A 17,181-nucleotide genomic window follows, 5' to 3' on the forward strand; every position below is an offset into this window, starting at 1 on the left:
TAGAGGGGGGCGGGATCATGCTAGGGGACGCGCGTGCACAGAGCGGTAGCGGATGGGAACTGCTACACTATGAAACTTTTTGCCAAATAAAGTGAGAGATAGGAGAGATGGAATTGTGATCTAAGGGATCTGGGAGGGGGTGGGGGATTGGTTTTTGAGGGGGGGAAGCTACACTACAGAAAAATAGGGAAAAAAATGAAAACAAAACAAAATGTTATTGTAAACTGGGTACTGGCAGACAGCTGCCAGTACCCAAGATGGCGCACAATAAGGTAGAGGGGGTGGGTTAGCGAGCTGTTTGGGGGGGGGATCAGGGAGGTTGGGGGCTAAGGGGGGGATCCTACACAGCAGAATATGTTTGTTTGTTGTTTTTTTTAAAACAAACAAAAAAACAAACAACTTTTATTTTAGTACTGGCAGACTTTCTGCCAGTACTTAAGATGGCGGGGACAATTGTGGGGTGGGGGAGGAAAGAGAGCTGTTTTGGAGGGATCAGAGGGTGTGATGTTTCAGGTGGGAGGCTGATCTCTACACTAAAGCTAAAATTAACCCTGCATCTCCCTACAAGCTACCTAATTAACCCCTTCACTGCTGGGCATAATACAAGTGTGGTGCACAGCGGCATTTAGCGGCCTTCTAATTGCCAAAAAGCAACGCCAAAGCCATATATGCCTGCTATTCCTGAACAAAGGGGATTCCAGAGAAGCATTTACAACCATTTGTGCCATAATTGCACAAGCTGTTTGTAAATAATTTCAGTGAGAAACCTAAAGTTTGTAAAAAAGTTTGTGAAAAAGTGAACAATTTTTTTTATTTGATCGCATTTGGGGGTGAAATGGTGGCATGAAATATACCAAAATGGGCACAGATCAATACTTAAGGTTGTCTACTACACTACACTACGCTACACTAAAATTAACCCTACAAGCTCCCTAATTAACCCCTTCACTGTTGGGCATAATACACGTGTGGTGCGCAGCGGCATTTAGCGGCCTTCTAATTACCAAAAAGCAACGCCAAAGCCATATATGTCTGCTATTTCTGAACAAAGGGGATCCCAGAGAAGCTTTTACAACCATTTGTGCCATAATTGCACAGGCTGTTTGTAAATAATTTCACTGAGAAACCTAAAATTGTGAAAAATGTAACTTTTTTTTTATTTTATTGCATTTGGTGGTGAAATGGTGGCATGAAATATACCAAAATGGGCCTAGATCAATACTTGGGGTTGTCTACTTACTACACTACACTAAAGCTAAAATTAAGCCTACAAACTCCCTACAAGCTACCTAATTAACTCCTTCACTGCTGGGCATAATACACGTGTGGTGCGCAGCTGCATTTAGCGGCCTTCTAATTACCAAAAAGCAATACCAAAGCCTTATAAATCTGCTATTTCTAAACAAAGGGGATCCCAGGGAAGCATTTACGACCATGTGTGCCATAATTGCACAAGCTGTTTGTAAATAATTTCAGTGAGAAACCTAAAGTTTGTGAAAAAGTAAACTTTTTTTTTTTTATTTGATCGCATTTGGCGGTGAAATGGTGGCATGAAATATACCAAAATGGGCCTAGATCAATACTTTGGGTTGTCTACTAAAAAAATATATATACATGTCAAGGGATATTCAGGGATTCCTGACAGATATCAGTGTCCCAATGTAACTATCACTAATTTTGAAAAAAAGTGTTTTGGAAATAGCAAAGTGCTTCTTGTATTTATTGCTATATAAGTTGCAGAAAAAGCAAAGAACAAGTAAACATTGTGTATTTCTAAACTCAGGACAAAATTTAGAAACTATTTAGCATGGGTGTTTTTTGGTGCTTGTAGATGTGTAACAGATTTTGGGGGTCAAAGTTAGAAAAAATTAGTTTTTTTCCATTTTTTCCTCATATTTTATCATTTTTGTTATAGTAAATTATAAGATATGATGAAAATAATGGTATCTTTATAAAGTCCATTTAATGGCGAGACAAACTGTGTATAATATGTGTGGGTACAGTAAATGAGTAGGAGGAAAATTACAGCTAAACACAAACACCGCAGAAATCTAAAAATAGCCTTGGTCCCAAACGGTCAGAAAATGGAAAAGTGCTGTGGTCCTTAAGGGGTTAAAATTGTAGTCTCTGTCTGAATCATGAAAGAAACATTTTGGGTTTAATGTCCCTTTAAGTGGCATTACAATATTTTCACATGGGAGTCTGATGGATTGGAATAGGGGCCAGTATTCCCATATATGGTCAATAAAACAACTTTAGCTTTCACCATAAATATCTGATCTACTGTTAACCTAGCCCTGGACACAGAGTTCTTGCTTTGTGGTGTACCATGTGTGTATCTCAGTGATTTTGCTTCTGCTTCTGTTAACAGCAAAATATAGTTTTCCCTTGGGAGGGTGTGGGAGTTATTCAGTGCTGCTCACTGTCAGGCAAATAATAACATTCACAGACGGCCATGGGAGCTATGAGTGAGAGCAGATTGTTTAAAAATACATCTTTAGTTGCCATAGAAACAGGAGAACAGCAATGTTTTCAAGCTGGTCACTAACACAACTGTTACATTTATGTGCACACCTTTAATAGTTGTTGAAGCTAAAAGGTGTGAAATCAGGATCAGTAGGAGAAGGGTTAATACCTACCTTGTGCACCCTGGTTATTATTTTCCTGCTGTTCTTTAGGACAGGGACAGTGAACTATGTTTAATAGGACTTACCCCTGGGCTGCTGGAGGTAGCTAGGATGTGTTGCAAAGAATTGTGCCACATCCTACTCAGTCAGCCAAAGAGTTAACTCCACTGGAACTTAACCCCTTCCCTAACAGGGAGCTGCAGGTACCCTCCCTCAGTGCCAGCTGTGAGTGCAGCAATCTCATAACCAAACTGAAGCACATAGCTCCATCTAGACTTGCTGTGTAGTCAGGCGGTGACAGCTGCACAGACACACCCAGCTCCCAGCCCAACCCAGCCCCATACAGCTCCCCACACATCACTGCCCCTCCGTGCCAGCATGTCGGACTCAGGGCAGCAGCAGCAGACCAGCTGCATGGGCAGCATCACATCCTACCTGAGGACCAGGAAGGGAATGGTCATAGCAGCCGAGATAGTAAGTGTGAGCTGGGCACCAACTGCTGCCAAACCCACTCTGCTTGCTCCTAGTTTGCTCTGTCCTATTCCCACATTGCCTCTAAACTCTCCCCCTTATGCCCCCTCTAAACTCTCCCCCATATTCCCTCTAAACTCTCCCCCATGCCCCCTCTAAACTCTCCCCCGTGCCCCCTCTAAACTCTCCCCCTCATGCCCCCTCTAAACTCTCCCCCATATTCCCTCTAAACTCTCCCCCATGCCCCCTCTAAAGTCTCCCCCGTGCCCCCTCTAAACTCTCCCCCTCATGCCCCCTCTAAACTCTCCCCCATATTCCCTCTAAACTCTCCCCCTCATGCCCCCTCTAAACTCTCCCCTCATGCCCCCTCTAAACTCTCCCCCATATTCCCTCTAAACTCTCCCCCTCATGCCCCCTCTAAACTCTCCCCCATATTCCCTCTAAACTCTCCCCCTCATGCCCCCTCTAAACTCTCCCCCATATTCCCTCTAAACTCTGCCCCTTATGCCCCCTCTAAACTCTCCCCCATATTCCCTCTAAACTCTCCCCCATGCCCCCTCTAAACTCTCCCCCTCATGCCCCCTCTAAACTCTCCCCCTCATGCCCCCTCTAAACTCTCCCCCATATTCCCTCTAAACTCTCCCCCATGCCCCCTCTAAACTCTCCCCCTCATGCCCCCTCTAAACTCTCCCCTCATGCCCCCTCTAAACTCTCCCCCTCATGCCCCCTCTAAACTCTCCCCTCATGCCCCCTCTAAACTCTCCCCCTCATGCCCCCTCTAAACTCTCCCCCGTGCCCCCTCTAAACTCTCCCGCCACACTCCCTCTAAACTCTCCCCCATGCCCCCTCTAAACTCTCCCCCATGCCCCTCTAAACTTTCCCCCGTGTCCCCTCTAAACTCTCCTCTCAAAATTCTATGTCCCCCTCTTTCTACTAAGCTCTCTTTATCCCTTTCCTTACCCAGTTAAACTTCTCTTTCCTGTTTCTAACATTGTAACACCTCTTTCTGGGGTTTTGTTTATCATATTGTACTCTTTTCTCCTTCTGTCCTCCCTCCCTCAACTGTGAAACTTCTCCCTCTCTACTATTCTGCAATTTAACCTCCTCTTTTTTTGTCTCACCCATTTTCTGTCTATTTTCTCTGTCTCTCACTCCTCTCTTCTTTCCCCCTCTCTCAATCCCCGTTTCTGTCTCCCTGTGTTTTGCTGCCTGTTGATACTTTTACACACACTATAAGTTGCTCTCACTCCCCCCTCCTCCTGTTTCCATCTGCCTCTTGCATTTTCCCCTCTCAGAAATTCTCTCTCCTTCCCCCGCTGCCTTGTACAACAAGTTGCCTGTTCTGTGTGCTGTGTATTGCAGTCTCCCGCCCTTACACATTACACATAAGTTGCTGCCATGCCACCCCTTTTTACACTGAATAATCATATCAGCAAATCACTAAGCACACACATTACCATAGCACTGACACACACAGCTATAAACACACAGACAGGAAGGGATGAGTAATGCTAGTAAATCTGCCTTTCCTGACACGCCCCTGGTGTTATATGTAAAAACTGCTCATTGTCATATTGACTCTGTAACCTGCTTACTGGGATATATACACTGTAAAATGCACATGCATAATGTAATCTATTCATATTGTCATATATACACTGTAACCTGCATGTGCATAATGTAATCTATTCATAATGTCATATATACACTGTAACCTGCATGTGCATAATGTAATCTATTCTTATTGTCATATATACACTGTAAAATGCATGTGCATAATGCAATCTATTCTTATTGTCATATATACACTGTAACCTGCATGTGCATAATGTAATCTATTCTTATTGTCATATATACACTGTAAAATGCATGTGCATAATGCCATCTATTCATATTGTCATATATACACTGTAACCGTAACCTGCATGTGCATAATGTAATCTATTCATAATGTCATATATACACTGTAACCTGCACGTGCATAATGTAATCTATTCATATTGTCATATATACACTGTAACCTGCACATGCATAATGTAATCTATTCATATTGTCATATATACACTGTAAAATGCATGTGCATAATGTAATCTATTCATATTGTCATATATACACTGTAACCTGCATGTGCATAATGTAATCTATTCATAATGTCATATATACACTGTAACCTGCACATGCATAATGTAATCTATTCATAATGTCATATACACACTGTAACCTGCACATGCATAATGTAATCTATTCATATTGTCATATATACACTCTAACCTGCACATGCATAATGCCATCTATTCATAATGTCATATATACACTGTAACCTGCACGTGCATAATGCAATCTATTCATAATGTCATATATACACTGTAACCTGCACATGCATAATGTAATCTATTCATATTGTCATATATACACTGTAACCTGCACATGCATAATGTAATCTATTCATATTGTCATATATACACTGTAACCTGCACATGCATAATGTAATCTATTCATATTGTCATATATACACTGTAACCTGCACATGCATAATGTAATCTATTCATAATGTCATATACACACTGTAACCTGCACATGCATAATGTAATCTATTCATAATAACATATATACACTGTAACCTGCACATGCATAATGTAATCTATTCATATTGTCATATATACACTGTAACCTGCACATGCATAATGTAATCTATTCATATTGTCATATATACACTGTAACCTGTACGTGCATAATGTAATCTATTCATATTGTCATATATACACTGTAACCTGCACATGCATAATGTAATCTATTCATAATGTCATATATACACTGTAACCTGCACATGCATAATGTAATCTATTCATATTGTCATATATACACTGTAACCTGCACATGCATAATGTAATCTATTCATATTGTCATATATACACTGTAACCTGTATGTGCATAATGTAATCTATTCATATTGTCATATATACACTGTAAAATGCACGTGCATAATGTAATCTATTCATATTGTCATATATACACTGTAAAATGCATGTGCATAATGCCATCTATTCATATTGTCATATATACACTGTAACCGTAACCTGCATGTGCATAATGTAATCTATTCATAATGTCATATATACACTGTAACCTGCACGTGCATAATGTAATCTATTCATAATGTCATATATACACTGTAACCTGCACGTGCATAATGCAATCTATTCATAATGTCATATATACACTGTAAAATGCATGTGCATAATGTAATCTATTCATATTGTCATATATACACTGTAACCTGCATGTGCATAATGTAATCTATTCATAATGTCATATATACACTGTAACCTGCACGTGCATAATGCAATCTATTCATAATGTCATATATACACTGTAACCTGCATGTGCATAATGTAATCTATTCATAACAACATATATACACTGTAACCTGCATGTGCATAATGTAATCTATTCATATTGTCATATATACACTGTAACCTGCATGTGCATATTGTAATCTATTCATAATGTCATATATACACTGTAAAATGCATGTGCATAATGCCATCTATTCATATTGTCATATATACACTGTAACCGTAACCTGCATGTGCATAATGTAATCTATTCATAATGTCATATATACACTGTAACCTGCACGTGCATAATGTAATCTATTCATAATGTCATATATACACTGTAACCTGCACGTGCATAATGCAATCTATTCATAATGTCATATATACACTGTAAAATGCATGTGCATAATGTAATCTATTCATATTGTCATATATATACACTGTAACCTGCATGTGCATAATGTAATCTATTCATAATGTCATATATACACTGTAACCTGCACGTGCATAATGCAATCTATTCATAATGTCATATATACACTGTAACCTGCATGTGCATAATGTAATCTATTCATAATAACATATATACACTGTAACCTGCATGTGCATAATGTAATCTATTCATATTGTCATATATACACTGTAACCTGCATGTGCATATTGTAATCTATTCATAATGTCATATATACACTGTAACCTGCATGTGCATAATGTAATCTATTCATAATGTCATATATACACTGTAAAATGCACGTGCATAATGCAATCTATTCATAATGTCATATATACACTGTAACCTGCATGTGCATAATGTAATCTATTCATAATAACATATATACACTGTAACCTGCATGTGCATAATGTAATCTATTCATATTGTCATATATACACTGTAACCTGCATGTGCATATTGTAATCTATTCATAATGTCATATATACACTGTAACCTGCATGTGCATAATGTAATCTATTCATAATGTCATATATACACTGTAACCTGCATGTGCATAATGTAATCTATTCATATTGTCATATATACACTGTAACCTGCATGTGCATAATGTAATCTATTCATACTGTCATATATACACTGTAAAATGCACGTGCATAATGCAATCTATTCATAATGTCATATATACACTGTAACCTGCATGTGCATAATGTAATCTATTCATATTGTCATATATACACTGTAACCTGCATGTGCATAATGTAATCTATTCATATTGTCATATATACACTGTAACCTGCATGTGCATAATGTAATCTATTCATATTGTCATATATACACTGTAACCTGCATGTGCATAATGTAATCTATTCATATTGTCATATATACACTGTAACCTGCATGTGCATAATGTAATCTATTCATAATAACATATATACACTGTAACCTGCATGTGCATAATGTAATCTATTCATATTGTCATATATACACTGTAACCTGCACATGCATACTGTAATCTATTCATAATGTCATATATACACTGTAACCTGTACATGCATAATGTAATCTATTCATATTGTCATATATACACTGTAACCTGCATGTGCATAATGTAATCTATTCATATTGTCATATATACACTGTAACCTGCATGTGCATAATGTAATCTATTCATAATAACATATATACACTGTAACCTGCATGTGCATAATGTAATCTATTCATAGTGCCATATATACACTGTAACCTGCATGAGCATAATGTAATCTATTCATATTGTCATATATACACTGTAACCTGCACATGCATACTGTAATCTATTCATAATGTCATATATACACTGTAACCTGCACATGCATAATGTAATCTATTCATATTGTCATATATACACTGTAACCTGCATGTGCATAATGTAATCTATTCATAATGTCATATATACACTGTAACCTGCACATGCATAATGTAATCTATTCATATTGTCATATATACACTGTAACCTGCACATGCATACTGTAATCTATTCATAATGTCATATATACACTGTAACCTGTACATGCATAATGTAATCTATTCATAATGTCATATATACACTGTAACCTGCACATGCATAATGTAATCTATTCATAATGTCATATACACACTGTAACCTGCACATGCATAATGTAATCTATTCATAATGTCATATATACACTGTAACCTGTACGTGCATAATGTAATCTATTCATAGTGTCATATATACACTGTAACCTGCACATGCATAATGTAATCTATTCATATTGTCATATATACACTGTAACCTGCACATGCATAATGTAATCTATTCATAATGTCATATATACACTGTAACCTGCACATGCATAATGTAATCTATTCATATTGTCATATATACACTGTAACCTGCACATGCATAATGTAATCTATTCATATTGTCATATATACACTGTAAAATGCACATGCATAATGTAATCTATTCATAATGTCATATATACACTGTAACCTGCACATGCATAATGTAATCTATTCATAATGTCATATATACACTGTAAAATGCACATGCATAATGTAATCTATTCATAATGTCATATATACACTGTAACCTGCACATGCATAATGTAATCTATTCATATTGTCATATATACACTGTAACCTGCACATGCATAATGTAATCTATTCATATTGTCATATATACACTGTAAAATGCACATGCATAATGTCATATATACACTGTAACCTGCACGTGCATAATGCAATCTATTCATAATGTCATATATACACTGTAACCTTTACGTGCATAATGTAATCTATTCATAATGTCATATATACACTGTAAAATGCACATGCATAATGTAATCTATTCATATTGTCATATATACACTGTAACCTGCACATGCATAATGCAATCTATTCATAATGTCATATATACACTGTAAAATGCACGTGCATAATGCAATCTATTCATAATGTCATATATACACTGTAACCTGCACGTGCATAATGTAATCTATTCATATTGTCATATATACACTGTAAAATGCATGTGCATAATGCAATCTATTAATAATGTCATATATACACTGTAACCTGTACGTGCATAATGTAATCTATTCATAATGTCATATATACACTGTAACCTGCACATGCATAATGTAATCTATTCATAATGTCATATATACACTGTAAAATGCACATGCATAATGTAATCTATTCATAATGTCATATATACACTGTAACCTGCACATGCATAATGTAATCTATTCATATTGTCATATATACACTGTAACCTGCACATGCATAATGTAATCTATTCATATTGTCATATATACACTGTAAAATGCACATGCATAATGTCATATATACACTGTAACCTGCACGTGCATAATGCAATCTATTCATAATGTCATATATACACTGTAACCTTTACGTGCATAATGTAATCTATTCATAATGTCATATATACACTGTAAAATGCACATGCATAATGTAATCTATTCATATTGTCATATATACACTGTAACCTGCACATGCATAATGCAATCTATTCATAATGTCATATATACACTGTAAAATGCACGTGCATAATGCAATCTATTCATAATGTCATATATACACTGTAACCTGCACGTGCATAATGTAATCTATTCATATTGTCATATATACACTGTAAAATGCATGTGCATAATGCAATCTATTCATAATGTCATATATACACTGTAACCTGCACGTGCATATTGTAATCTATTCACAATGTCATATATACACTGTAACCTGCACGTGCATAATGTAATCTATTTATAATGTCATATATACACTGTAACCTGCACATGCATAAGGTAATCTATTCATATTGTCATATATACACTGTAAAATGCATGTGCATAATGCAATCTATTCATAATGTCATATATACACTGTAACCTGAACATGCATAATGCAATCTATTCATAATGTCATATATACACTGTAACCTGCACATGCATAATGCCATCTATTCATATTGTCATATATACACTCTAACCTGCACATGCATAATGCCATCTATTCATAATGTCATATATACACTGTAACCTGCACGTGCATAATGCAATCTATTCATAATGTCATATATACACTGTAAAATGCACGTGCATAATGCAATCTATTCATAATGTCATATATACACTGTAAAATGCACGTGCATAATGCAATCTATTCATATTGTCATATATACACTGTAACCTGCACATGCATAATGCAATCTATTCATAATGTCATATATACACTGTAAAATGCACGTGCATAATGCAATCTATTCATTATGTCATATATACACTGTAAAATGCACGTGCATAATGCAATCTATTCATAATGTCATATATACACTGTAAAATGCACGTGCATAATGCAATCTATTCATAATGTCATATATACACTGTAAAATGCATGTGCATAATGCAATCTATTCATAATGTCATATATACACTGTAAAATGCATGTGCATAATGTAATCTATTCATAATGTCATATATACACTGTAAAATGCATGTGCATAATGCAATCTATTCATAATGTCATATATACACTGTAACCTGCACGTGCATAATGTAATCTATTCATAATGTCATATATACACTGTAAAATGCACGTGCATAATGCAATCTATTCATAATGTCATATATACACTGTAAAATGCACGTGCATACTGTAATCTATTCATAATGTCATATATACACTGTAACCTGCACGTGCATACTGTAATCTATTCATATTGTCATATATACACTGTAACCTGCACGTGCATAATGTAATCTATTTATAATGTCATATATACACTGTAAAATGCACGTGCATAATGTAATCTATTCATAATGTCATATATACACTGTAAAATGCACGTGCATAATGCAATCTATTCATAATGTCATATATACACTGTAAAATGCATGTGCATAATGCAATCTATTCATAGTGTCATATATACACTGTAACCTGCTTGTGCATAATGTAATCTATTCATAATGTCATATATACACTGTAAAATGCACGTGCATAATGCAATCTATTCATAATGTCATATATACACTGTAAAATGCACGTGCATAATGCAATCTATTCATAGTGTCATATATACACTGTAACCTGTACGTGCATAATGTAATCTATTCATAATGTCATATATACACTGTAACCTGCACATGCATAATGTAATCTATTCATAATGTCATATATACACTGTAACCTGCATGTGCATAATGTAATCTATTCATATTGTCATATATACACTGTAACCTGCACATGCATAATGTAATCTATTCATATTGTCATATATACACTGTAACCTGTACGTGCATAATGTAATCTTCATATTGTCATATATACACTATAGCCTACACATGCATAATGAAATCTATTCATAATAACATATATACACTGTAACCTGCACGTGCATACTGTAATCTATTCATAATGTCATATATACAGTGTGACCTGCACGTGCATAATGTTATCTATTCATAATAACAAATATACACTATAACCCAGTGATTTTTAACCTTTTTTTTGCTGTGGCACACTTTTTTACATTAAAAATTCCTGTGGCACACCACCATCCCAAAATTTAAAATAAAATCACACATTGTAGCCTAATACAGCATATATATATACACATACACACAAACACACACATACTGTATGTATTGTGCTGTTATGCCATGCCTCCTACAAACTACCCCTGCACTGGGAGTAAAAAACAAGCAACGTTTAAAAAATATGTCACACTGTTGTCAGTCTGCCGTGGCACACCTGAGGATCTCTCACGGCACACTAGTGTGCCACGGCACACTGGTTGAAAAACACTGCTATAACCTACACATGCATGCTGTCATCTATACAAATTAGGGGGAGGTAAAAGGTGAGTTTGAAATCCTCCACTACGTACAAAATATAGAGAAAATAACTCATTGCGTATTTCATTAACAAATCTAGACAGGCCAGAAGGCTTTTTTTTCCACAGAAAACCTCTGAATTACATTGTTTCCAATGCAGCAAAGGATTCTGGGTAAGATATGCAAATTCAGTTCACAATGACACACCTTTTTACTTCAAGTCTGCTTTTCAGCAGATTCCCTTTACGCCAAAGCATTGCTGTTTTGGAAACAATGTAATTCAGAGGTTTTATGTGGGAAAAACAAGCCTTCTGGCCTGTCTAGATTTGTTAATGAACTACACAATGAGTTATTTTCTCTATATTTTGTGCGTAGTGGAGGAAATTTTAAATGTTGTTGTATTTTGCCCAAAATCAACTTCACCCAGCAGTGATTCAAACCTTCTCCCAGCTGATGAGTGGCAATAACCACGAAACCGTCTGTCCTGGGATGGTTATGAATCACTGCACTAACCCTAGCTAAGTTTATAAGCTGTGTGAACAGCGACTCTTTGGCGTAAAGGGAATCTGCTGAAAAGCAGACAAAGTAAAAAGTGTGTCGTGAACCTAATTTGCATATCTTACCCAGAATCCTTTGCTGTATTGGAAACAATGTAATTCAGAGATTTTCTGTGGGAAAAACAAGCCTTCTGGCCTGTCTAGACTTGTTAATGAACTACAAAATGAGTTATTTTATTTATATATATGCTGGATTAACTCATCTGCCTATTTTCCTTACTTTTTTCATATATATATATATATATATATATATATATATATATATATATATATATATATATATATATATATATATATATATATATATATATATATATATATATATATATATACACAAACATTGTAACCTGAACACACATTATATCATATATACACTGTAACCTGAACATTGTTGTTATATTTAAACTGAAACCTACACATGCATAATGTAATCTATTTATAATGTCATATATACACTGCATGCATATTTTTTATATAAACTGAAATCTGCATAACCTCATCTATGCATAATACCATATATACATTGTAACCTACACATAGAAAATGTCATCTATGCATAATGTCATTTATACACTGTTACCTGCACATTTTTGTTATATATATGTAAACTAAAACCTGAACATGCATAATGTCATATATACACTGCAACCTGCATACACAGACTGTTATATATACACTGTAACTTGCACACACATACTGTCATATGTACACTGTATCCTGCACACATACAATCTATACACTGTAACCTGCATACACATACTATCATATATACACTGTAACCTGCATACACAGATTGTCATATATACACTGTAACCTGCATACACATACTATTGTATATACACTGTAACTTGCATACACAGATTGTCATATATACACTGTAACCTGCATACACATACTATTGTATATATACTGTAACCTGCATACACATACTATTGTATATACACTGTAACCTGCATACACATACTATCATATATACACTGTAACCTGCATACACAGATTGTCATATATACACTGTAACCTGCATACACATACTATTGTATATACACTGTAACTTGCATACACAGATTGTCATATATACACTGTAACCTGCACACACATACTGTCATATATACACTGTAACCTGCACACACATACTGTCATATGTACACCGTATCCTGCACACATACTATCTATACACTGTAACCTGCATACACATACTATCGTATATACACTGTAACTTGCATACACACACTATCGTATATACACTGTAACCTGCATACACATACTATCGTATATACACTGTAACCTGCATACACAGATTGTCATATATACACTGTAACCTGCACACACATACTGTCATATGTACACCGTATCCTGCACACATACTATCTATACACTGTAACCTGCATACACATACTATCGTATATACACTGTAACTTGCATACACATACTGTCATATATACACTGTAACCTGCACACACATACTGTCATATATACACTGTAACCTGCACACACATACTGTCATATATACACTGTAACCTGCACACACATACTGTCATATATACACTGTAACCTGCACACACATACTGTCATATGTACACTGTAACCTGCACACACATACTGTCATATATACACTGTAACCTGCACACACATACTGTCATATGTACACCGTATCCTGCACACATACTATCTATACACTGTAACCTGCATACACATACTATCGTATATACACTGTAACTTGCATACACACACTATCGTATATACACTGTAACCTGCATACACATACTATCGTATATACACTGTAACTTGCATACACACACTATCGTATATACACTGTAACCTGCATACACATACTATCGTATATACACTGTAACTTGCATACACACACTATCGAATATACACTGTAACCTGCATACACAGATTGTCATATATACACTGTAACCTGCACACACATACTGTCATATGTACACCGTATCCTGCACACATACTATCTATACACTGTAACCTGCATACACATACTATCGTATATACACTGTAACTTGCATACACATACTGTCATATATACACTGTAACCTGCACACACATACTGTCATATGTACACCGTATCCTGCACACATACTATCTATACACTGTAACCTGCATACACATACTATCGTATATACACTGTAACTTGCATACACACACTATCGTATATACACTGTAACCTGCATACACATACTGTCATATATACACTGTAACCTGCACACACATACTGTCATATGTACACCGTATCCTGCACACATACTATCTATACACTGTAACCTGCATACACATACTATCGTATATACACTGTAACCTGCATACACATACTATCATATATACACTGTAACTTGCATACACAGATTGTCATATATACACTGTAACCTGCACACACATACTGTCATATATACACTGTAACCTGCACACATACTATCTATACACTGTAACCTGCATACACATACTATCATATATACACTGTATCCTGCACACATACTATCTATACACTGTAACCTGCATACACATACTATCATATATACACTGTATCCTGCACACATACTATCTATACACTGTAACCTGCATACACATACTGTCATATATACACTGTATCCTGCACACATACTGTCATATATACACTGTAACCTGCACACATACTATCTATACACTGTAACCTGCATACACATACTATCATATATACACTGTAACTTGCATACACAGATTGTCATATATACACTGTAACCTGCACACACATACTGTCATATATACACTGTAACCTGCACACACATACTGTCATATATATACTGTAACTTGCATACACAGATTGTCATATATACACTGTAACCTGCATACTCAGACTGTCATATATACACTGTAACCTGCACACATACTATCATATATACACTGTAACCTGCACACACATACTGTCATATATACACTGTAACCTGCACACACATACTGTCATATATACACTGTAACCTGCATACACAGACTGTCATATATACACTGTAACCTGCATACACATACTGTCATATATACACTGTAACCTGCATACACATACTGTCATATATACACTGTAACCTGCATACACAGACTGTCATATATACACTGTAACCTGCACGCACATACTATCATATATACACTGTAACCTGCACACATACTATCATATATACACTGTATCTTAACAAGTAATGATTAATATTGGTACTGTGTCTAATGTGTGTATAGGATATTAGAAGTAAAAGGTAAATAACTTCGGTACTGCCCCTTGTTGTTAATCATATAGTAAGGAAAGGGGAAAGTGATGGGAATAAAGAGGGGATTAGTAGCACTCTTATCCTAAGTTTGGTAACAAGCTGTTATAAAACAGCATATATACACCGCTAGGAGGTGAGAAAAGTAATTAAAACTTCAAATTATTATTTCATTACTTAAAATGTAAAAAGATATAGTGGAAAAAGCGATATAATAATCGCCAGAATAATACCCACAACACTAAAGTAAAAAGCAACACTTTAAATCCAGTACAACTGCAAAGCTATCTAACTGCCACCCCCATATATTCCTGGCCGATAACAGGAAACATTGGCATCAGGTGTCAGGGGTGACACAGAATAGCATGTACAAGCAGCTCCTAGATAACCAAAAGAAGTAGTTGCTATTGCTAAAATATTTAAAATCAGCACACAAACGCATTTCGGCCGTTATATGGCCTTTCTCAATGTGTTATTGATTAGAAAAATGACAAGCCGATTGACCGCCATGCAACCCTTTTAAACCCTGCACCAAACAGTAAGGACCAATCACAGCATAGCAGGCGGATGCGCCCCCCCCATTGACCAATCGCATTCAATTACTTATGTGCTGGAGGCAAACCGCAAGTTACCAGCGCAAGGATTGGATGCTATGTTATGAGCAGGGGTCCTATCGTCTTCTAGCCTAATATCGAGCCTCTAATCCTAATACATATGTGACTCGCAAGTCACTTTAACAATCGGCAATCATTTGTGAAAAAGTGTATTCATTGCGATAAATTATTTGCCAGTATGATCCGCTCCATTTATCCATCATTATATCAGGGCCAACATACACTGAGCGTATCATCGCTGTAAACCATATATGCATAATATGACCCAATAATGACAGTGCTCGATGTACAATTCTATTTCTACACTGTCAAATGCCGCATGCTAGAATTATTGAGAGAGCTTGTCATACGTTAACTGTGAGATCAGGCAGGAAATTCGGATTGACAAGTATCAGAATTTAACTAAATACAGGACATGCACTCAAAGAATTTTACATTGTAGACCCTGAAAAAAGACACACACATTGCCGTAACTTGCCACAATAAAATGATTGTAATATATTTATGACAATGTGATA

At 35.8% G+C, this 17,181-nt stretch overlaps 1 protein-coding gene across 1 annotated transcript in view; it reads left to right on the forward strand.

Moving 5' to 3' along the window:
- The first annotated feature begins 2,865 nt into the window (after nt 1-2,865).
- Nucleotides 2,866-17,181, forward strand: part of PLP2 (proteolipid protein 2) — a 43,305-nt gene continuing 28,989 nt past the window's right edge. Inside the window, exon 1 of the mRNA XM_053696200.1 lies at nt 2,866-3,101. Coding sequence (XP_053552175.1) covers nt 3,006-3,101 — 96 coding nt within the window. The 5' untranslated portion in view covers nt 2,866-3,005. The remainder of the gene's footprint in view (nt 3,102-17,181) is intronic.

Source organism: Bombina bombina, chromosome 12 (assembly GCF_027579735.1).
Source record: "Bombina bombina isolate aBomBom1 chromosome 12, aBomBom1.pri, whole genome shotgun sequence".
Lineage (NCBI taxonomy): Eukaryota > Metazoa > Chordata > Amphibia > Anura > Bombinatoridae > Bombina > Bombina bombina.